Source organism: Diadema setosum, chromosome 20 (assembly GCF_964275005.1).
Source record: "Diadema setosum chromosome 20, eeDiaSeto1, whole genome shotgun sequence".
NCBI lineage: Eukaryota > Metazoa > Echinodermata > Echinoidea > Diadematoida > Diadematidae > Diadema > Diadema setosum.
This window is the reverse complement of record NC_092704.1, coordinates 33,585,878-33,611,910: the sequence shown is the minus strand read 5'-3', so window position 1 is coordinate 33,611,910 and position 26,033 is coordinate 33,585,878. Positions and strand designations below refer to the sequence as shown.

General features: G+C 37.1%; 1 protein-coding gene across 1 annotated transcript in view; it reads right to left on the bottom strand.

Moving 5' to 3' along the window:
• Positions 1-15,345: 15,345 nt before the first annotated feature.
• Positions 15,346-26,033, bottom strand: part of LOC140243625 (uncharacterized) — a 117,352-nt gene continuing 106,664 nt past the window's right edge. Inside the window, 10 exon segments of the mRNA XM_072323289.1 lie at positions 15,346-15,430; positions 15,834-16,026; positions 16,521-16,691; positions 17,748-17,957; positions 19,278-19,392; positions 21,389-21,561; positions 23,087-23,290; positions 23,974-24,144; positions 24,830-25,060; positions 25,641-25,817. Of these exon segments, the coding sequence (XP_072179390.1) occupies positions 15,346-15,430; positions 15,834-16,026; positions 16,521-16,691; positions 17,748-17,957; positions 19,278-19,392; positions 21,389-21,561; positions 23,087-23,290; positions 23,974-24,144; positions 24,830-25,060; positions 25,641-25,817 (1,730 nt within the window).

The following is a 26,033-nucleotide window of genomic DNA, read 5'->3' as shown; positions in this document are numbered from 1 at the left end:
GAATGCTGGGGGCTGATTGTTCCAATCCTTGTGGGATTCATTTAAGAGTACATTATATATCTATTTTTGTGTTAAAATTCTTTGCTTCAGAATGGTCTCATAATTATTCAAGTAATGTGTAGTTTAATGTTTCCAGGTTACCATGCCTGTACAGTGACGGGGCATTAAACTGCACATTACTTGAATATGGGACTGTTCTGAAGCAAATTATTTTCACACACCAATAGTTATATAATGTACTCTTAAATGAGTCCCACAAGTATTGGAACAATCATCCCCAAGCATTCCCACTGATTCCTACTGATCAGTTACTAGCCATCCCCTTTAAATCTTACAATTGTAATCAAGATAGTGACTGCCTTATAAATAACGATTTATACACACGAACTGAGGACTTGAAAAAAAATACTCTAAATTAGTACGAACGAGTGAGCCGAAATTTGTATATTTCCGCGTCATCATTACGTTCTGTTCTTATCTTGTTTGATTTTGCGCCCCCCCCCCCCTCGTTTGTTCGAAACCGTTGGCGCCATCTTTTGATCCAATCGGCGATTGCTTCAGAACGAAAGAAATTGCAGCCGCTTCTCAGTGTAATATCTTGTCCGGTAAATATAAAATGACATGTGTGAACACAATAGACATTCATTTTGTCCGCATCATCATCACGTTTTGTTCTTATCCTTGTTCTTTTTTTCTATAAATTTTGGCGAACGAGAGGAGCGAGAGAGCCGACAATATTTGTATTTTAGCTTACACAACATGGAATTTTTGTAAATTTTTGCTTATTAAATCTTACAATTCTAATCAAGATATAGTGACGGCCTTATACATAACGATTGATACCAACAAACTGAAGACTTGAGAAAGTACTCTAAATTAGTAGTAGCCAGTAAGCCGAAATTTGTGTATTTCCGCGTCATCAATACGTTTTGTTCTTATCTGGTTTGATTTTTTTGGCGCCCTCCCCCCCCCCCCCCCCATGTACGAAACCGTTGGCGCCCCCTTTTGATCCAATCGGCGATCGCTTCAAAACAAAATAAATATTGCAGCAGCTGCTCCGTGTAAAATTTTGCCTGCTGACTATAAAATGACAAGTGTGAACACAATAGACAGTGTCATTTTTGTCCGCGTCATCAAGTTTTGTTCTTATTTTTTTTTGGAAAAATTTTGGCGAGTGAGCGCAGCGAGCGAGCCGAAAATGTTTGTACAGCTTACATAACCTGAATTTCACATGAAAAACACTAAAAATTGGCTTTTTGTCCGCGTTATCATCATGTTTTGTTTTTATCTTATTTGATTTGGTTTTCCGCCCCCCCCCCCTCCCCCTCCCCCCTCCCCCTCCCCCTCCCCCCCCCTCCCCCTCCCCCCCCTCCCCCTCCCCCTCCCCCCCCCCTCCCCCTCCCCCCCCCCCCGCCCCCCCATTCTCCCTCCTCCCGTCCGGGCGAGTTTTTTTTTTTTTTCTTCTTCTTCTTCTATTTATTCTTCGACGTGTTTTTTTTTCTAGTTTGTTTTTGTTTTTTTTCATTTTTGGCGCCCCCAAGGAGTGGCGCCCGGGGCACATGCCCCCCTTGCCCCCCCCCCCCCCCTTCTAGATACGCCACTGAGTTGTAGGTTTTACCAGCAAAAAGGGCAGCCTTGATCAGATTCGCTATTATGGGGCAATGAAGTATATTCGATATGATTGGGCATCGACTGAGATAAACTGTTGGATATTCACAGGTTAAATGTTATGAGTGACCTTTGAGATGAAAATGAGACAATGAATAGAAGCCATCAAAATCAAAAGCTATAACGTCAAGGTTCGAATAGCATTAGAAAATCTAAATGAGATATCTTACTGTCATGTGACTCTGATGCATTTGATTTGATGTATTGCAGAAACTGTTTGAGAGAAAATAGACACTGCTTCAAATTTTGAGTCAATGTCCAAACTTGAAACAATGTATTGCTAACATTGATATTCTGAATGCAGTCAAAATAGTGTTTTATGACTTCAGATTCTTCAAATACAGTGGATGGGTTCAATACAGAATAATTATATGCCTTTACTTGAGAAAGTCAACGTTCATCCGGCTGTTAATCATTATGAAGGACATCTGAAATAAAAAATAAATCAGAACAAAAATAGAGAAGGTTAAATTTGTGAAGTATAACATCGGGCATGAATGAAAGTGATTTTGTGTAAAGTGAGAAACTTTGGGTAATTCTGCGTGTAAGTGATATTTAGGACCAAAATGAAGACAGCGGTGTCAAAGGTCTAGCAACACGTAGCCAACATAATTACTGAGAAGGAGGCTCAGTCTTGGCCTTCGATTCCTTGGCATATTGTCAGTGATTGATGGGAGCTGATATGAGATGTGTAGAAGTAGAACTGGCCGAGTGGTGGACGCTCGAAGATGATGTAATATATGTATAGCCCGATAGCCGTCACGTCCATGGATCTCTGACGTTCTATGTACGTCTCATGCGTCACCTATTTGTTCCTCGTGCGTTTTGTCCTGTGGAAAAGCAGTTCATATTCGTTTGTCAAGTTTCGTTTGCGCACGTTTCTCTGTCCTGTACACAATCGCCCCAGGTTCGTTGTTTCTTCGTTTGGTTCGGCCCCTATACCATGCACGTACACTCCTCTAAAACAGAAACTTTGCACCTTGTTCACCGGATTGACGATTTGAACAACGGATGAGTAAAATCTCGCCCGTTTCTTGTACGGTTGGCCTATCCGGATAAGTGTGACAGGTGCTTTGGTAAATAAAGCCCACGAGTTTAAGGAAAATAAGTCCACGGGTTAATAGAGCCCAAAAGTTCGACATAAAGGCTCACGGGACCGACACTATACCCAAACAAAGCCAGCGAGACCGACACTACGCTTTAAAGACTAACGAGGCCGGCGACACTACGCTGGCTACAGTTCACGAGACCCACACTTAGGGCTGTACCTCGTGTTTCAAGGATTTGGGAGGAAAGTCACGCCGTGTTCATCCCAGACTCGAGTCTGGCATGACATCCGACGATGCCATTATGAAAGGGGTATAAGCACAAGAGGCTAAGAGACCGACTGACACTAGGTGAAGAAGACCCAAGAGACCGAACGACAGAATGAAAAGCGTCATTTATAGACCAATTAATTGTGTGGGGTGTCCAGATAATGGCACAAGGAAAATCTTAGAGATAGAGAAGGAAAGTCGCTATGGTGTTACCCAGTCAGTTGTCTTCTTTCACCCCCTGAAACGTGTAAGATATGTGGTTGCGTGTGTAATTGTTCGTGAAAAGTGAGAAAGAACAAAACTTACATCCTACCCATCTTCTAGCTAGAAATTTTCAAGACCTAATGATAATAGCACGATAGCAGTATCAAAGATCCGAAATTAAACCATACATCATTTATGCCCTCTTGTATTTATTGCCTTTTGCTGAGGGGGTCCAGTGACGAGTTCATTTCTATTTGGAAAAAAAAAACACCAAACAAATACGGGTAACAATGTCGCTTCCCGTATAGCTTGACAGAACTGCTCCCTAAGAGCCACACGTGAAGAAAGGCATACTTGATGCCGTTGATATGAAGATGGCGCTGTTCAATTAGTTACAATCTGTCGCTCTATACTTTGACGAAATTGCACCCGTCAATATTATTTTATCCTTCATGGAACACCCTGTGTACAAATGAAGAGCTTGATTCCAAAAGGAGCTAAATCCACCATTTTCAATGGACTTAGCGCCTTTTGGTTGCAAGCTCTTCAGATACATACTTGTAATTTACATGAGATGGTGATGTTCATTTTGTCTTTTTCTGTAAAAGCTGGTTTTTAGTAACATCGTCGGATTTTTTTTTATCATATTTGTGACTTTTGTCAGAGATTTCACTTGTGTGTGTGAGTGTTTTTTTTTTCTACACGCACCGAAATTCAAAATGGCGCCCAATCCGAAATCAATTGACGATGCTGTTGATAAAATCCTGAGCAGTGAACGCTTGGCTGAAGCTGTTCGTCAAGCTGTGAAAGAAGCTGCGAGTGAAGAATTTGCTAAGCTGGTGGACCGCATTGAGAGACAAGAAGGCAGAATAATGGATTTAGAGACAACTCAGCAATCGCACGAAAAAGAGATAGAGAAGTGGAATAGGGTGATTGAAGGATACCAATCGCGCATCGCCTGCCTGGAAAAAGAAAGTAACGACCTTGAACAATACTCCAAGCGGAATTGTTTACTCTTTTTCGGGGTGCCGGAGTCAAAAGAAGAAGACACCACCCAATTAGTGTGCAAATTAGCGCGGGAAAAACTGCATGTTGATGTCCGGCAGTCTGAAATAGACAGATCACATCGCCTTCAGCGTCGAAACCATGGCAACGAAGGAAACGAAGGATCTGGGGGAGCGCCAGCTAGCGGTCGCATGCAAACTAGAAAAGGGCGGCGTGAGGACCAAAGCCATCCAAATAGTCACACGGCACCACGACCACTACTGGTCAAGTTTGTGTCATACCAGACCAGGATGCAGGTTATCAAAAATCGCAAACTCCTAAAGGGCTCGCGCATGTCAATCCAGGAACACCTGACAAAGAAAACCAAAACCTTCTCGCCAAAACCAGAGCGCATTCGGCAGTAAAAGACGCATGGTCATCGGACGGGAAGATTGTTGCGTTGATCCGGGCGACGGGAGGAAAGTTTGTAACTCGAGGGATCCGTGGAGAAAACGACCTTCCTAAAGGCTAATTTAGAAAATTGAAAAACAAATGACACTGGACATTTGATTTCTATCAACATATATTGATTTTAGTATTTCAATGGTAAAGGATTATCCATGTGTTAGTTGTTCAAAGCCAGTTAGAAATAATCACAAAGGAATACAATGTGTTAAGTGTCACAATTGGGTTCATATCAAGTGTGTTGGGATCTCTGAAAGTGAGTATGATGATCCATGTCATGAATTTCTAAATTGGGAATGCTCTAAATGTACGTTACATTATTTACCAAACTATGTAGATCAAGATGAATTGCCTCCCAATAATAGTAATTTTATCAATAAACCGCGTTCTGTTAAATGTCAAAATGATAGTTTGAAGTTTAAAGAATTATCACAAAAAGGACTTCGGATTTTACATCTTAATGTACGCAGTTTGACTAGAAATCTCTCTGAAATTCATTTGTTGTTAATTCAAAATGGTATTGATATTTTATCATTAAATGAAACCTGGTTAGATGATACAGTATTGGATCATGAGATTCAAATAGACAGTTACCGCATGGTTCGAAAGGATAGAAATAGACACGGGGGTGGTGTTCTTGTATACATACGTAATAACTTACACTATCATGTACTGAAACACAGCAGCTTAGAACATTTAGAAGCTATTCCTCTTATAATTACTCCTGATCACTCAAGAGCGTTCATTTTTGTGACATGGTATCGACCACCTAACAGCCCAATTTGTGTGTTTGATTATTATGAACAATTGATTTCATTTATTGACTCTTTTGGCCGAAATGTTATTGTTATGGGCGATGTCAATTGCGATATTATGAAAGATCCAATAAGCAATGAAACTAAGCATCTTAATCAAATAAACATTATTCATTCATTAACTCAGATTAATACAGGAGAGTATACAAGATGTTCCGATGTTTCAGTTAGTTTAATCGATCATATGATGACAAACTCTCGCAATATGGTCAAGTCCCATGGTGTTATACATTCAGGGATAAGTGATCACTCAATCTGTTATTTCATTTGGAATTATAATGTCTGTATTAAAGCCCCTGAGATAGTATCTTACAGAAAAATGAAAAATTCTAATGAAAACTCATTTCTTGATCAATTACGATCGCAACCATGGCATAATGTGTACGATAAAGACAACATGGAGGAAGCCGTTAAAGAATGGGAAAAATTATTAATGGAAGTTATAAACAATCATATGCCTATTCGGCACAAACGTGTAAAGAACAGATTCTGTCCTTGGATGTCTCCAGAGATCATTGAATTGATCAAAGAGCGGGACAAACAGAAAAATAAAGCACATAAAGTAAAGATTGAATTGTTAAAGACGCAAGAGGAGTCCACGGAAATCGAGCTGAAAAGAAAACATGAGGAACTTTGGAATAAATATAAGAAATTACGAAATCATGTTACACTTAAAATACGGAGATGCAAACGATCTTATTTTTCAGATAAATTAGCTTCCGCAAAGACATCCGGTGAAATGTGGAATGTGTTAAGATCTGTTCTCCCACATCGTTCCCCAAACAGTTCTCAACATGATAAATCTAGTGGTGACAGATCAGAAGCCAATGTTTTTAACCAATATTTTGCAAATATTGGGTCAGAACTAGCATCAAATATTCCATCTGTTTCCCCTCCGTCTCATGCCTCGTATCACGTTGACTCCTCTAACTCTTCCAGGCAAACTTCTCCCAAGTTCTCTTTTCAAACTGTTTCTGAGAATGAAGTTAGTGATCTTATCAGGGGCATGGAAAACAAGAAGTCTGTTGGTGTAGATGGAATTTCTGTGCACTTGTTAAAGGGATCATACAGTTTTGGTTGAGACCTAATTTCAGGTCTCTAACATTTTTTGGTGAGATAATGAGAAACCTCTTATGAAATATGAAAGAGCATGTAATTCTATGAGGAATTCAACGTTTATTCGATGAAAATTGGTTTTGAAATGGCTGAGATATCCAAAAAAGAGCGATTCTAGTAAAGTGAGGGACCCACACTTTATTACGATCGCTTTGTTTTACTTTGTTTTTGGATGTTTCATTCATTCCACTCCCGATTTTCATCAAATAAACTTTGAATTCCTCTTAAAATGGTATGCTCTGTAGTATATCAGAAGTGTTTTCTTGGTATCTTGCAAAAAGTTAAAAGCCAAATTCTCATCTCCACCAATACTGTACTATCCCTTTAAAAATTTCTGCTCCCGTTATCGTCCCTTGTCTTACTTACCTTTTTAGTCACTGTCAGAAGGCGATTTTCCATTACGCTGGGAACAGGCAAAAATTATTCCTTTGCATAAAGCAGGTGATAAAACATTTCCTTGTAATTACCATCCAATTGCAATTTTATCTTCTGTCTCAAAAATCCTCGAGAAGATTGTAGGCAAGCAATTCTCAGAGTTTTTAAAATCTAGTAATATACTTTCGGAGAAACAGTCAGGGTTTAGGCAAAAGCACTCAACTGTGACAGCTCTTGCACGTGTTTCCGACGATTGGTTAAACGCATCTGACAATGGTCAATACACAGGAGCAGTTCTCATCGACATAAAAAAAGCATTTGATACGGTTGACATTAATACTCTATTACAGAAACTTATGGGTGCTGGTGCGCAAGGAAATAGTTTTGCCTGGTTTGAAAGTTATTTGACCAATCGTCAAATATGTACTTATTTTTGTTCTGAAATGTCTGAGTTTGTTGATGTCAATTACGGCGTACCTCAAGGTTCAATCCTTGGACCACTACTGTTCACCCTTTTTATAGACGATATAGTTCAGCAGGTACAACACTGCGACCTACAACTTTATGCAGATGACACTATTTTGTATTACTCTCACAAAGATGTTAATTGTATAGATTATTTTCTGAACACAGACTTGGAACGCATACATGATTGGATGTGCTTGAACAACTTAGTTTGAATGTTGATAAAACGGAGAGTATACTGATTGGTACCCGTGCAATGTTGACAAAACGCAAAGATTTAAATGTTTATATTAACGGAAAACATATTCAATGCAAAGAAGCCGTGAAATACTTAGGGGTGATAATAGACCAAGAATTGAAATGGAATGATCATATCGAATATCTTTGTAAAAAAATTGGTAAATTGGTTAATTTTTTAGGTCGTCTTCGAGTTTATATTAATGAATGTAATTTGAAATTGATTTACCGCACAATAATTCTCCCTTTGTTTGATTACGCAGATATAGTGTATGATTCCTCCCACCTGAAATATACCGATCGACTGCAGAAATTACAAAACAGGGCTGGTAGAATAATACTTGGAATAAGTCCCTATAAACATATATCCAATCATGAATTACATCAAATTTTGGATTGGGAATCCCTGAAATCTCGTCGTATTAAACATTCTATATCTTTGGTGTATAAAAGTTTAAATGATCTCAGCGCACCATATATGCAAAATTTATTTCAATTTGTTTCACATCCATACAATTTACGCTCCAATGGAAATCTCTCCTTACCAAAGCCTCACACTGATTATTGTAAAAGAATGTTTTTATATCGTGGAGCTTCTTACTTTAATGATTTACCACGTGACGTTAAATGTTTAATCTCATATAATTTGTTTCTTAAAGAAATTGATCAATACATACCAAAATGGCTTTAATGTATATATATATAATGGTATCATGGATATTTTGGGCGGGGGGGGGGGGGAGGAGGGTGAGTCATAATGATGGGATAATTGGGGTTGCAATGTATTTGATTCAACTGGTAGGTGTCAGAGGTATGTTTCCATTTTGCTCTTATTTTAATCTCATTTTTTGGTTTGATTTAAGACTTATTGATATTCTTCATTATTATGTATTATTTATTCATGTCTTTATCATTATGTGTATCACAACATTGTTATTTCTAGGACCCCTCTGGAAAACAGCTGTGTTATGACAAACATAGCTGAGTAGGGCTATCCTTCCGTTCATTTTATGTACTATTTTGTTTATGCAATGATTGTAATTATGTAATGTGACTTTTAACGGAAAATAAATTCAAATCAAATCAAATCAAACTGTTATTTCACTTTGTCAAGATGTACTCTAGACCTTTTGGGAGAAGCATGCATTATGGCATACAGGAATACCAGTCGCCATAGCGACATCTCCAGTATGTAAATTTTAACGTAGCTTGATTAATTGGCTTAGCGGAATTCCGAAAATATACAGTAAACAGTGATTTAATCCAATGCAAATGCATTGCCACATTTGTGTCCAAGCTGACTGGTGATGGTAAGAAGAAGGATCAGCTCTCTGAGGTCATGAGTCAAAAACGACTTCAAGGTCAGCTACATGAGTTACAATTGGGCCGTCAACTCTCAGCACTGATAGGACCTCTGCTCCTACACAGGCATTAATGGTTATCAACAGCTGACCATTATACACACTTGTCAGTGGCTATTACTTTCAAGTGCTACAAGGTCACTCCATAGGGTTTCCGCGTACTCCCTCATAGGCATGTGACATTATGTCATATGTCTATGTTATATGTGTCAATTTGGGTGACTTGATATTAGGGTTTTCCATGTGTCCACATGAAACACAGATGATAAACGTATAGTGTATAATGTATTTCTCCTAATATCTGACTTTCATAAATTCATCTTTTTATTATTTGGGGCAAGTATAAGTCAATAAAATTATCATCTATATGTATATGGATCATGATTTCAGCCTTTTGGGGCACCCGGAAGAACGCATGTGGGTTTTATGACACAACTTCCCCATATAAACTTTGTGTATTGTCGAGGCAAGTGAACTAACAGGAAGACTTCTGCATAATTTTCTGGCTTACATCAACAGAAATTCAAACAGTCATTATGATTACCTATGTCTGTGGCTATGGGTTTTTGTGTTTGATGTCAATGTATAGGCAAACAATAGAGACTGTCTTAGTAATGGAAGAATCAAACCTGGCCATTTTCAAAAGTATTTATAATAGATACCAATGGTTATTGCTGATGTAGGGTCATTCATTTACATCTTGAAGCTCAAAGCAAACCTAATCATGTTATGCTGGTGACTAGAATCAATGTTTCACCTATAGTGTGCTCCACTATATAAAAGCGAGCTTTAAATTTGCCACACGATGATGCAGTCTCCATGGTTTATAGACAATGAAAACAGCTGTTTTGTGCATGTGCAGAGCACCATATGTTGCCTAATTAGCGTCATCTTTAGCGTTTGTGTCACAGATCCAAGGCCAGCTGATGAGCACTCCCCTAGACTGCCAATGTGCGCACATGTTCTATGAAGCTATATTGGCTCATCCACAGTGTAGCTACTGACTGGATAGCCTTCTATGCTCCGGAGTAGAGAAGGGAATTGCAGATGAAGTGACTTGCCAAAGACACAAGTGTTGTGACAGGGATTGAATCCTTGACCTTCAGATTAAAAGTGCTTGAATAGGACATTAGATCACTACAACTACGTGAGGAACATGAGGTATATGACTGGATTGTAGACAGATATGCATTGCATTGCAAAGGAGTCCCAGCTAATGTTTTCTCATTAACGTGTGCTAGAGGGCTGCACACAGTTCTTTCACATCCCTTCTTTGCGCCTGTTTCTTATTGACACATTACTGCCCTACTTTGGCAAAAGGAAGCAAGTGACGAGTACCAATGCTAGCAATGAAGAAAATGTTTTTGGGTAGGCCCTTCAACATGGAAATTTGTGATGAGAAAAAATGTCGGTATTTGTGCAAGTCATATGTTGATGCATTCATGAAAATTCGAAGAATTTTGATATTCCCATTAAAAAAAACCTCATTATTATGTAACTTGCTTCCTTTTGCCAAAGTATAATAGATATGTAACAAACGTGAAAAATCTGGCAAAAGGAAGCATGTTACAATCATATGATGAGTAGGTTACTTGCTTCCTTTTGCCAAAGTATTATAGATTTGGGGCAAACATAAACAAGTGACAAAAGGAAGCAAGTGACAATCATATCATAAGGATGTCACTTGCTTCTTTTTGCCGAAGTATTTTAGATTGTGTGCAAATATAAAGAATTTGGCAAAGGGAAGCAAGTGACAATCATATTCAGTTCAATTCAATTCAATTCAATAGTTTATTTATTTCCATCATCACAAAGAAAAGAAAAGAAAAAGTTGACATAATCCAAAGTGATACAATTTTTTTTTTTCATTTCTCTTACACTCGTCTGATAAAGGATTTTTTCAATACAATACAAAGTATATTATACACGAATGATGTCGTAAAAAAGAAACAAAACACTTTGTCATGGCAACAAAAATAGTAAATAATCACAATGATGGAAAACAGTGTTCCACTAAAAAAACCACGCTTGTAAAACGTGGAACACTGGAACAAAACAACAACAGCACCAATTTGTTATACCAATAAGACATATTCATATCATATCATGAGGTTGTAACTTGCTTCCTTTTGCCAAAGTATTTAAGATTTTTAGCAAACATAAAGATCTGCAAAAGAAAGCAAATGACAATCATATCATGAGAATGTTATACTTGCTTCCTTCTGCTAAAGTATTATAGATTTATAACAAACATAAAAAAAAAAATGGCAAAAGGAGCAAGTATAACAATCATATCATAAGAATGTCACTTGCTTCCTTTTGCCAAAGTAGGGCAGATTACCTTCAAGCACATACTCAAACTGGAATTATGTGCATTTTATATTTGCATGAGTCTTGCTGAGTGTTGAATCAGAGGGTGCCTGAGTTTGGATTCTAGCAAAATCTTTGTCAGAGGAAAATGATTAACGTACATAAAGGGTATTAAAGCAGACACTTTTATGGACTACAGACATAATTTTGTTTTAACATCCCCCCCCCCCCCCCACTGTAGAGGAAAGGGGCACATGGGGTACTTGTGTCATATATTTCGAAGAGCATACTTAAATCGGCTAAAAGCAGTTCTGATAATGAATTACTGAGCATACCTGTTTTAATTTGCATGTTAATGTATGAGTGTGGGCATGTGTATGTGTGTGTCTCTCTGCCTGTCTATGAGTGTGCGTGCACGTTTATGCATTCTATTTATTCATACTCTGGTGGGATGCGATATACTCGTCACGAAGCAGATGGATTATTATGACGCAAAATTACATTAACAACACTGATCATGAATAACAGAATAAATTAAATTAATCCTTCACTGCAGTGCAAGGTTGGAGAATTAGTGCTGTTGGATATGGTCATAAGCCCTTTAAAAAAATCAAGGGGAGGGGCATACACTATGAATACATCATAAAAAAAAAAATCATAAACATCAAAGACACTGACAACACCGTATTCAAAGGGTTTATACGCTTTTATTTCAAACGATTTCGTCAATCCGTGTACATTCATTCAACGAATCGTTATGCCTGCAAATAGCAAATGTGATTCTTACATTCATCACTGTTCGTACAAATGCAACTGTGTAATACTGAGTAAGCATTTGGATACATAAAATTGGTATGAATACAAAATAAATCAAGGTCTGAAGGAACGCATGCGATCGCAGTCAAAACATGCTCTTCACAGCACGTGTATCAATCTATCACATAAAATCAAGTAAAACAGAATATGATAAAAAAGGAACGATCTAATTAAGTTCGTGTACCTGTAACAGCCTACAATATCACTGAAATGAACAAAGTAGGGCTTCATGTTCATAATGAACGAGGGAAAGAAATTTTTACAAGTGAGTAAGGAAGACAAACGCGAGATCATAGAAGGACAGAGGGAAATCAAAGAGAAAATGAAATTAACCAAAAAAGAACAATATTAAAAAAAAAGACAGTGATCTCGGCGGTAAGGAATTTTTTGATATAAGCTGAAATCACTTTCCCAATTTTGCTTATACTCAGCGAAATAAAAGACACATAGGTTTGTTCCTCGGGTTTGTTCAAGTATAAATTCAACAAGTGAATGTAGACAGTTATGTATTTATGTATGTATGTATGTATGCATTTTATAATGTATGTGTGTGTGTGTGTGTGTGTGTCTGTGTGTGCCTATGATAATAATGATTAGGAACCAACGTAAATCCGCTATTATGCCCTCCCTTTCCCCTGTTAAAAAAAAAAGAAGAAAATCAAGCATTGCTCTACGTGCGTATCATTGTTGGTGGACATTTTATTCTTCTTCGTGTTCTGATGAAAAAAAAATATAGACTTCAAATGTTAAAATATTTTCATTCGTGTACCATTTAAAACTCCGTTCGTTGAAGTCCTATAAAAGAGTAGTAGGTTTTAGATTTGTAGCTAATGTTCATGATGTTTTTACCCTTCTACGTGCATCGCGAAGCTGAGGAAAACATTTGCGATGCGTACATGTTGAGTTGAGTTTATCTTATTTATACACGGGTGAAATTGATTAAAAAACTTCCATTCCTTTGACAAGTTGATACGAGTTAATAGTGATACACAAGAATCCACTCGTATAGCTCTGTGAGTGACATAACCATGTCATCATAATATGTCACAGGGTATGTTCGGAAACATATCATGTGAGGGAGAATAGCCAGAATGATTGAAATTATTGAACATACTTGTAGATTACCCCAAGGGAGAAAACAAAGCTTTGAAGATTTTTTCTTGTGTGCGAACATTTATGAATGCTATCATATATACTTGTGTAAAGTCAATACTCTCAATTCTTCGATTTTCTTCTTTAGCACTATTGATATAATTATAATGAATATGTATGAAGAGTTTGTATGAATCCTGAGTTGTCAGTTGAGTCAATACATCATAAAATGCTGTATCATATCAGAATATGCACTTCTGTAGTACATGTAGGTACCCACTGCAAAATTCTGAGGAAGCACTGATGGCATAACCAACGTTGCACATGGCGAATCTGCCAATCGTGGCCATAATCAATAACATTCATACATTTTAGTACAGCTCATCCTTAGTGTACGCAATTCAAGGTATCACAGGGTTCCTACAAAAATTTGAAAACAGAATTTCATGACTTTTCCATGACTAAATTGCTGCTTTCCATGACTTCTTTTCTGGCACGGTTTCCAAAATCAGACACGTTATGATGGCCTCCACCTCCCCTCACAGCCATCCGTTCCACCCTCTATCTTACTCATGACATGTACATCTATTATCATTAGTATTTGTCCCGGGAGTTATGTAGAATTTGGGATGTCACAAAACTGGGAAAATGGAAATCATGAACACCAATTATAATAGCAGAGTATGATCACAGAGTATGAGAGTTGCGAGACACGACAAACTGGAAAGCTGCCATAGACAAGAGGTAAATGCAATTCCTTGACTTTTCCATGACTTTTCACAAATTTTCCAAATTCCCTGACTTTTCCCCGACTTTCCATGACCAGAAATGTTTCCAGGATTTTCCAGGATTTTCCATGACTGTGGGAACCCTGTAGTAAATGTTCAGTGCTGTACAAAATTAGCCAAGCTTTAAAAAAACTGTTTTGCAAATTTTCCTTATCACCTATACATTGTCTTTGACGAAGTCAAGTGAATATTTTGGCGTTAAATGTGGCCCAATGTAATGACAGTTATGCTGTAAACAAAACTTAAAGTACCGTTTCCTATAGCAACTGACAGCAGTTACATTAGTTCACTCTCGCATCTGCACGGAGTATTCATTGAACAATGCCGTTATTTTTACTGATGTCTTAATTCTGTTAAACAAAAAAAAAAATGAAAAAAGAATGAGCTACGTAAAAAATTAACCTTTTTTTGGTTCTTTTTTAAAGTGTGCTAAAGATTTTCATTGCTAAACTCTTGCTCATCAACATCTTGTACCTGGTATTCAATTTCCAGTTATTTAAAATACATATGTACATAATTAAGAAAGTAAATAAAGGTATACAATCTCTAGTGTCTAAATACACACATAGAGTATGATACCGAATATAATTGTAGTTTTGTTCTTTTTCTGTGTGTTTATTTGCTTTTGTGAGGGTATGCTTTGTATTGCTTTGTTCATTCGTTTCTCTGTCTATTTCTGATTCCATGCTAAACACTGAACTTATTCGCATTTAATGTACTGTCTTTCACGTTCTTGCTAAATATATACTTACTAAAGAGCTGGTCATTTCTCCGAATTCCTACATTTTTTTTTCTTTGGTTTTTTTTATGGTGTAATGTAAATTTTCAGATTTCAGTCATAGGACGATATTTTTTATTCCTTGGTTTTACATTTGGTGAAGCAATGAAACTCACTTAAATGGGGTTTGATAATTTATATTTTTGGTGGCATGTACTTCAATTCTGATATCATTATCATTGTTAATATGGATATTATTGTTATTATGATTAATATTAATATTATTGTTATTATTTCATTGTTATTATTTTTAGTAGTAGTATAATCCTCATCATTAGGTTTTGAATATAGCACATCGACGGACAGCTTTGCCTATAGCTATTCTAACTTAGTTTACTGCTTTGAATGCAAAAGTCCATGAGCATTGATAAAAAGTGTTGTGAAGACGGGCATCTTTAGACCCCATGTGCATGGTCTTACGTTATAAGTGGACACTCAGGCGAGCACTGCATACTCGTGAGCCACACATCCCTTATATCCAAATAGAAACGGTTTCCTCCCCCTCTTGGATAGACCTTCCTATTCCTGTGCCCCGTATACATCGAAGAAGTTTGTCTATGGTTTAGCTCTGTTGTTCTGTTCTGCTGCACTTTTCATCTGGAAACTTGTTCCGCTTTCCGCTCCATTGCCTCTCTTCATCCTAAGAAGAATAAAAACGAAACAATTATTCTAAATAATCATGCATTGTTACTGCCTAATTGCCTATTCAAAATGAAGTTCGTTATTTTTTATTTTTTATTTTTTTTTTGGTGTTGATGGAGTAGAGATTTCAGAAATGACTCATTTATGGGTATTTTCTTTTTATTTAATACTACATGGTTTTCAATGAAATCTGTTTAACAATACTTGAAACATTCTGCAGAGCAATTTGTTGGTTTCATCAATAGCTTATAAGATGAAATGGCGACATACATTAAATTTTAGCATGTGATGTACAATACCGTACCAGATAAAAAAAAAAACAATTCAACCTTCAATAAAAGAGAAGTGAATAGGGTGAAGAGGAGTGAGAGAGCGTGTGGACGTGGTGGAGGGGCGCGTACCTGAAAATGACTTTCCGACAGTCCGATGATAGAGGCCAAGTCTTCCAACAAATTACGATGGCCACGACAATGAGAAGAAACCCACACAATCCACCCATAATCCCACCGATGGCGCCAGGGGACAGAAGCCCGGTAGCCGGGTGTACGGTAACGGAAACAGAAGGCGTGGCCGTGTACGTCGTGTAGCTTGGAGCTATTAAAACAAAAGCAGAAAGCACATCATATGGGTCTTTATCCAATGCAAATTGGTCAAAATAAAGAATATCATAACAAAAAAAAAATCACACTACAGTCTTTTACAAGACAGAGGAAGGAGGAAAAAAAAACCAACATTGTGATTATAACAACTGTTGGGGGTACAACATTTTGAGAAACCTTATAAAAATTGCTGTTTTCTTTTACATGAAGCTTTACTGCCAAAGCATTTCAGGTATAAATAGTTATTTATTATCCTTTACATGGACAATTTTTGTTGTAAAGGTCATTCTGACACAAGTCTTTTGGAATGGGTTTGACTAGTCCCACCTTATCTTTCTCCAAGACAGGGTACAATTCAGTGATGGCAAATCCAGTCAGGGCAGAATAATAATAACTGGACGAACAAACTTGACAGCTTAGAATGTACGACAAGCTTGGAAATGTGTATTAATTTTAGTTAATCGGTTTAATGATCAGTCTCCATCTCACCTTGGCAGTCGGCTTCACTGGTAGAATACATCCCAAGGGTGTGGTGGTCTTCTGGGCAAGGGATGCACTCCTCTTGGGCCTCCTCATCCTGGTACGTGTCCTCCGGGCATGGCAGACACGTGAACTCTGTCCCGTTCTCCCTCACAAAGTAGGTCCCAGCTCCACATGGAGCTGAACGGGAAATGGAAACCGGAAGGGGAGATACCCAAAATGACTAAATCATTTTTTTTGGAAGAATATTAACAGCTCCTACCAGCAATTGCCGTTATGGTTTAGGAACCAGCAAAACTTGATAAACAGTAAATCAATATTTTTATTTCCTGGGGAAAGGGTCATGCAGAAGATGCATTCAAGGAAATGACTTCACTCGTGGTGTAGACGTAAAATGGAATTCAGCTCAAATATTTCTTCCTTTCAATTTTACGCTTGCTTGTACATGAATGATTATTCGTCACAGGCATCTTTTGATGACACGTTATTGGCAAGCATCTTGAGCTGCTATTCCATTGCCTGTATCTTATTATTTTATGTCATTATACTGCCTGCAAAGCATTGTTGGAAGAATTGACGTAAGGAAATATCACTGGGTGTGTATAAATCCTATTGGAAATAATTATGACCTTGTATGAAGGAAGCCAAGGGTTAAAGTTCAAAATATCCTTTATCAACAAGAAAAACAAGAAAAAAGACTAAAAAGTGAAAAAAAAAAGGTTCTCTTTTCAAATTGAATATATTAGCACTAGCAAAAAGAAAAAACATTGGAAAATTCCTGTTGGATGAGAATCAATGTTTAAAATTTGTGATGTGTTTGGAGTAGACGTAAAGCAATGACCGTGATGATGCTTACGTTTATATCAGAAACACCTTTCATGGCCTTTAAAACAGTACTAGCGAAGTCTTGTAATTAACTTGCAACCGAAAAAAAAAATACAGACCTCAAGCCCTGATAGAAACTGAACATGAAATTTTTGTTTCAGAAGATATCTCATATATTGTGTTAACTATTATGTTTTAACAAAATCATGAGGTAATTGGTTCCAACTCTGGACATCTCTGAAAGACAGGGCTCTTTTCCATTCTTTTTTTGTATGAACATTACAGGAAGCTATGATTATACATATTTCATAACTATTAGCTAATGATTAAATTGCCCCCATCATTATCTGCTTGTCACTGTTCGAAAAAGTTACCACCACAACAAGCCACCTCAGTGTAGCAGACATTTACCACAATATCCTTGGTTGACGCTGTCCACGAATCCTCGCGGGTAGTTGTCCCACGCATCAGCGGTCAAAGAGGTTGGGTCACAGGCTATTCGTTGGTTGTTTACCACTAGGGTGAAGGATCCATTGTTCACCAGAGATGTGAAACTAAAGTAGAACGTGTCAAGAGGTGATCCGCCTTCAGTTGGTTCTGCTATTTCAGATGAAGAGCCACCTATATTTCAGAAATATTGACAAAATCTCAAGTATCAACACAGTGAAATGGGCGTATAAGATACAGAGAAGAGGTAACGCAAAGAGTTAAAATCAAGCTGTAATGATCCAATCATTTTTCATTTGTGATTAATAATATACTGCGATTTAATAGATGAAATCAGTTGAGGAAATCTCACAATATGGCATTTTAATCCAACATCGTGTAAATGTGTCTGACGCATTCAATGTTTTTAATTTTTGATTTTTGCCGTTAAAGGAATTAGTCTTGCAATTACTATTCCAGCAACTGATAAAGAATAAAGTATATTATGTTTCAGGGGAAAAAAGCAATCCTTGCATATCCCAGAAGATAAAAAGACTCATTTCACGTTCTATGAATTGTCCTCACACACTTTCAACTCTAAAAACTTTTTTTTTTTTCATATTACCCAAATACTGGACTGACAGCGCACAATCAAATAGTTTGTTTTAAAGCAGAAACTCAAATCAATACTTCTCAATGATTTTAAGTTACTTGACTAGAATGCTTTCACCTGTTATTTATAACAACCTCTCTAACACAAAACAGAATTTGAAGTGTACACTTGCTTTGCCTCCGGTGTCAAATTTTTGTTTCTATTTCATATATATATATGTTATTGGTATGTATATATATATACACTGTATATATATATATATATATATATATATATATATATATACATATAATTACATAATATACTTGCTTTGCATCCTATCTCCATTGTGAGAACTATTCCCACTGGAACCCGAAGTTATAAGCTCTGCTTTTTCGGTTCCTTCATATAATTTCACATATCTTTGGGGAAAGTACTTTATGCAGATCTCGTATGCAGAGACACTTTCTAATCACGATTCACTGTATTATCATGACTATCTTTTGAATCTTGTTAAGCGTATGATTCAACTCAAAATCACGTGAATTACAAAAATAAATGTGCTGGAGATGTCCACTGAGTCTCGAGTGTACGATCGGTGCAGTTTCAGTAGTCGCATAAAATAAAATCTGCATTTTTTTTGGTCCAAATTCAATGATGATAATCGAAACGTTCAAGGGCATATAATGAATCAATTTGATTTTAATTACGTTAGGACTAAGGATACAAATCGCTAGTTTGTAACGATACAAATCAATTATTTCAGATCCATTCAGATTTCTCAAACCTTACACTGAAGGTTACTAGGTATGACCCGTTTTGTTCTATTAACATGGAAAGGCTGGGTATATTTTGTATCAGTTTAGAATTAAATTGGGTAAGAGACAATGGACACTGATGGAGGACATAGCAGCAGTACACACCTGAGTCTGGAAGAGAGACGTCACTGGTTGCATTCTGCTGGACAGTGATGCTAATAGTGACCGGCTGAGCGTCTCGAACAGAACGACGCCCTATCTGGAGCTGGCAGTTCTCAACCTGTAGCGCGAGCAAGACACTTTTTTTGTAATGATATTTGTATGGGAATTCTGTTAGATGTCACAATCGTTTCCGTAATGAAACGAGACAAACATTCAACTAAATCAACGTAATCAAACTGGAAAAAATCTGATTAATCGCATTAGTTAAACAAATGAAAGGACAGCATCACACACATACAAACACACACACACACACACACACACACACCAGCACACAGGCAAAGATGTTGAATACACCCCACCTGACAATTATCAATATTAGATTAAATAATTTATATAAATACATGGCAATCTCAAGTGATCCGTCTCGGATGAAGTAACGTCACAAAGACAGTAAGATAAATAAAATAAAAATGCACATTTTCCATAATCACATGAAATACTTATTGGTCAAAACGCCACATACTTGTTTTCCAAACAAATACGTACATTTCAGCTTCGCCTATGGAATTATTATTTGGTTAAAGGAAGCCCAAACCCAATGAGAAAAATGGATTTAGAGGAAGCAGCAACATTAGTTGAACACATCAGTGAAAGCATGAGGAAAATCAGACAATCAACCCAAAAGTTGTGAATTCTTAAAGTTTTGGTTTTGGAACCGCTGGATGAGGAGACTACTAGGGGTAATGACATCATGTGTGGACAACAATATAAAGAAATTATAAAGGGGATTCCATAAAAAATTCATTTTTCATGAAAATTACACATTCTATCAGCTTGATACTGACATATGTTAAGGGTACTAATTATTCTCCCTGCTTTATGAAAGCAGTTAGTCAAGTGCTCTTTCACTATGCTAGAAAAATGAAAGCATGTTGAGTTCTTTTAAATATTTTCTTTATAATTGTTGTCCACACAAATGTTATAAACTCAAGTAGTCTCCTCATCCAGCGGTTCCAACACCAAAACTTTAAAAATTCATAACTTTTGCATCAATTGTCTGATTCTCCTCAAACTTTCACTGATGTGTTCTACTAAATGTTGCTGCTTTCACTCAGTCCACATTTCTCTTTGGGTTTTGGTTTCCTTTAAGCCCCCTGCTAACATTTGCAGATGAAAAAAAAAAAACTCTTTAGTGCTTCCAAATAGTTCTACATTGTGAGTTTGGGATAAAGATAATCACTATGAAACTGTTTATCAGTAAAATCAATGTTAAAGGTTTTATGATATACAAATGTATGCTGATTTGTGTTGATTTATGTTACCCTCAACATCACTTTTGCGGTGAAACGAATATCTAGAAACATTCCATACACAAACAAACAAACAAACAAACAAATAAAAAACAAAAACCTTCCAAACCCATTGACATTGGAATGCTCCCTCCCCGATAACGAGCATAACTTGCATGTTCTCTCGTCATGTCTTTTGTTAGTCACATTGATATCCCAGAAACATGCAAGTTATGCTGAATCAAGGGGAAAGTGCATTCCAATGTCTTTTGTTAAACATATTACTACTTTAGCTATGATTAACAGCGAAGTCACAACCAGAATCTTAGTTTGGAAATATTTTTTATTATCATTATTTTGTGGGCATATCCTAGTAATCTGAAGAAAAATAGAAGAAAAATTATCAAAAAATAATAATATGGATTGTTTCTAGATAATCGTTTCATCGCAAAAGTGATGTTGAGAGTATCATGAATCAACACAAATCAACATGCATTTGTATGCCATAAAACCTTTAACTAGTGTTAGATGTATATAATGTGAAGAATGCTTCTATTGAAAACTGCTTTTACAATAAACCGTCTACAGCGATGGTTTATTTAGGAAATTAATAATCCCAACCTTACACACGTGGCTATAGTGCATTTTTGGTATGGTAAGTCATTCAATGATCTATCAACTGAGCTATACATGTACATCAAATGTGATAATTTGAACCTCTTTTAATAGTCACTGCATGAAATGTCTAATCGTGGTTTAAAATTGGAATGCACAGTTTCACAGTTTGAAACTGGAATACACAGACTCCTTTAGTAAACTGACCTGAATGTCAATGTGACAACCTTGGTCATCAATGCACCCGATCTCATTTGAATTCTCTATGAGGAGATCATTCGCTGCATTTGTCAGGATCTCTCTGTCCGTTTCTGAGTGACACACTGCGGTGGGGAATGCTACTGACAAAATTCCAGTGCCACCCAGGCTCTGCAGAAGTTCTGCGTTATGAAGAATTACATTTTAGAATTTATTTTAAAAAAAATCACATTTTCCAGTATGATAGAAGACGAACATATAATTGGAAGCAGGAGCTGCACGTATTAAGATGCACATCTCTCTTATGTCCGTGGTTAATCTGTGTTTAAAGCTTATTTTTAATCAATTGCAAGTCTTTGTAGCGTGAAATCCTCGGACGATAATGGATTTCAGTGCAGTTAACCAAGTACATAGTACGTGCACTTCGAACTAGTCCTCTAAGCTGTCATGGAGAAAGCCATTAGATTCACATCTTTTCATAATTATATACATTTATTCTCACATGAACCTGTATTACAAAAAAAAAGTTGTGAGACTTATGAATGTAGTTAATTCTCATAGCACTTACTAAACTTTAGTACTTTTGGTTATACCGAAGGTTAAATAAGAATCCTCAATAAGGGGCTGCTTTGGGGCCTTCTTGTATGGTGCCCGTTGGAACAAATCAAGAACCTATCACCTCTGGGGTGCTACAGACCAAGGGGTATTCGCAGAGGAGCTGAAAATGTGGAAAAAAGTTTATGCACAACGCACGATGAACAACCCACAGCGCATGAGCTAAAGTTTCTGGCCGACTATCATATCATACAGAATATTGTAACCTGTGAGATATGTTTCCGGCGTAGAAAAGGCTTTCTGTCTTAGAGGCACCCAAGAGTGATATTCTAGACTTAAAACAGTTCCGTACGAGAACCTGGTGGCGTATGTATTAAGTCTAGTGAGATTTCAGAATTCAGTATGGAACGGTTTAATAGCCATCAAGATTGCAAAGTTAAAGGGGCATTCCGGACGATTTTCATAATTTCACATCATGTAGGACATAAATCAACAGCTCCATGTATAGATCCGTGGAATTTATTGTGGTCCTTGAGCAGAAAAACCAATAAATTGAAAATCTTAAACAAATTACACTGAACAGTGATGGTGACATCAGAGCCTCATATATTTCAGAAATGTAGCAGTGTAATTCCATTAAATACCGCTTGCTCAACAAGTTCACCTGTCAAAAATCCATGAATACCTTCTTCTTTTGTTCTGCTTCCTTGAGCCCCAACTCATGCATTCTTATGGTGAGGCTGTCATGTCATCATCCTTGTTCATTGCAATTCATAATAAATTTTGAAAACATTCTCTTTACTTATCCCAATCACTATAAATTCTGAAACTCTGTACTCAGTTTGACTAATTTATAGTTGTTCAAATGTAAAAGTCTGAAAATCATCCGGAGGTCCCCTTTAACGGTCCAGACTAAATAAACTGTTTATTGACAATTAACTGTCAGGCTTTATCCTTGTCATCCATATGAGACTACGGCTTGGATAAAAAGGGAAAAAAAAATACACACTTTGCAGAATGTTCATGATGGCTGTGTAAATCCTGTAAAACATCAACTATATACTAGTGATTGTCTTTACTTAAAGTATGATTACAAGGAAACACCAATTTCCGTTCTATAGCTAACTATTCCACGAACTACGTTAGTCTTACCAGTGCATTGGGGCAGTCTTGCTAATGGATTATCATTTGTCTGGTGGCTCCATCGGTAATTTGAGGCCTCCCCACACGTGTAGCTCTCCTGGATGGGCTCTGCAAAGCCGTAGCCGTCGCGACAACTGATGTTACAAGTCTGCATGTCATCCACTTCTTGGCATTGGAGGAAACCCCTCAAGGGTCGTTTTAACCCGAGACAACCTGACAGGTAGAAAGATTGAATGGTACAGGTAAGAATATTGGCTCACCTTGTCTTCGTTTCCCTTTGCTTACATACTACGTAAAAAGTTATTTAATGTCTATAAAGCAGCCTTAATATTTCCCCTCTTTGCTTTTTGGTGACACATTTGCTCGGGTCGTATTTTCTCCAAGGACTTAGGGGTTTGGTTAGACTTATGATAGGGTTTTAGGATTAGTGGGATGTGAGGATAAGAATTAGGGTAAGGGTTATGTTTGTGGGTAGAATTTATGTTTGGCTTAGCGTAAAGATATTCCATGGAAGCAATTGTCGCAGGAGCAAATGTCATGGAACTATGTTTTTAGGTCCACACTTTTATAGAATTATATGAAAGTCGAGCCTCTCTTTTATAGTAAATATTTTTAAAAAGGGAGTTTTTCTATTTATCTTGCGAAAACTATGACTCAATTATATAACTATAAATAATCAAAAGTGCTCTAAAACTGGACTTCCCGCTGGCGGAAACAAGGATGTTTGCACTATCTGGGCAGGGAATATTGACATGATTGAAGGGATGGGTTTGCTGTATCCCTTCTTGAATATTCTAAGAATCCTAGAAAGAAAAATCGAACATTCCACGCTGTTACAGTGTGATCTGTTCTGAAGTAGGATTTTTCCACTGATAGAATAGGGGTGTTTACACTACCTGGGCAGGGAAAGTCATTGCAGATTCTCTCCTCCAGCTCCTCCCCTGTGCAGTTGAGGCCCCCACCCTGGGGGACTGGGTCAGTGCAGGTCCTTGTGCGAGACTGGATGCCCCCAGCACAGCTCAAACTGCACTCATTCCATAATGTCCAGTCTGACCATCCGCCGTCCACTGAATAGACATAATTATAAGATGTTCAGAACGGGCTTGCACGGTATGATATCATGACAGCATAATTGTCTGACACTCTGTCATTTGAAACTTTATTTTGAAAAAAAAAAATATGGATAGTTTCTGAATGGTATGTGCTATTCTTTTGCCACACATGTGTCTGATACTAAATAGAGAGACATGCTTTGTAATTACTGACAAAATCTCATATGTTTGCATGTTGATTTATTGATTCACAAGGTAATCCCCTGTACTGATAACAGGAGAAAGAATAGAGTGATGTTATAAATATTAATGTAATGGGTGATTCTGTCATAAATCAGTCATTTGGGATGACATTTTGGAGACACCCTTGTCAACAACACCAAAATTTGTACTTCGTGAACTTACAACCTCGTTCCATGCAGATGACAGTAACTTTGACCTTCCTATTACAATGAAAGTTTAAAAAAGAAAAAAAAAAGAAGCTCACTTATAATGCAAAAATAAGCAAATCCGTTTCTGTGCTGATTTTACTGTCCAGAGTTAGGCCACGCTATTCAGTTACTTTGATTTTTTTGCTTGTTAAAGACTAAGCAGATGTTTGGGTTACATTTTCATTTTCAGGTATAAAACAAACACACCCTAATTAAGAAACTTAGTGTAAAACATCATAAAGCATTATTTTTTTTTTAGATCATCATACCTTTTTCAGTTTCACAGAAATCTCCTGAAAATCCATAAGGACAATGGCAAAGAGCTGTTGTCTCTTTGGTCTTACATGTCCCTCCATTCCTACAAAATTCTGGACTGCACAGATCTTGGACCTGTTCACACTGAACGCCTGTGTAGCCCTCTTCACATTCGCAATGAAAGGAGCCCAGTTTATCCTGGCAGGAGCCATGTTGGCAAGGGTCTGAAAGGCACTCGTTAACATCTGCATGAGATGATACACAAAATGTAAAGTTTGTCATACATGAATTCCACATTATTGACTAGGCGTTCAGTCGTGACTAGTCCTATACACGTCGGATGTATTTCTTTTACCATCTTAAAGAGAGGTTTCATCATAATTTGTGCATTTGTTCAATGCATGAGACATTCTCTTTCCGTAATACAGTAATACAATTATTTCATAAGGGTACTTATGTTCAGGATTTTCTTTTGGCATACAATTTCTTAAAAAGATAGTAATCTTTGCCATTTCATATTGAATCTTTGAGGCATATGTCGCCAATGTCCTGCCATCTTTATTCCCAGATATGCTTACCCTGCACTAATATCCTGCTAACAATGTAGCGGCAAATTTTACATGAAATCCTCTTAAGCAATCTGCAACCTTTAGTATCATGCCCATTCATATCAAATTATCATTGGATGACTTATTATTTCTAAGCACACGTACAATGTAATTGAAAATTTGTACCAACTTAATTCATCACCATGTATCAAACTGAATGCAATTAAAATGCCCGAAAGCAATGCTACACTAATCAATTGCAAAGCATGCTTAATACCATCACATTGCGAAGGTGATTCTATCTGATTGGACAAGACATCAACATGTGATGGCATGTCTGTCCATGACACTATGTCACCAAAGAGGGCAGGCTGACATGCTGAAGCAAGACTCTGATGTTCAGCAACAGACAACAGTGAACTCCAGACGTTGTAGTTACTGACGGCGATGTAATCTGTCAATGTGCACCAAACAGACAGAGTCAAATTATTCTTCAGGTTACCGTCATTCACTTCCACTTTTCAAGACTAATAAGTAACAGGCATTTTGAGAAGAAAAAGTAAAAGAAAAATTATCAAAGAGGACGTGATGAACCAATTCAACGATAAAACACAAATAGATGAGCATAACACCGTACATGAGGACACGAGTCTAAATCGAACAAAGCAAA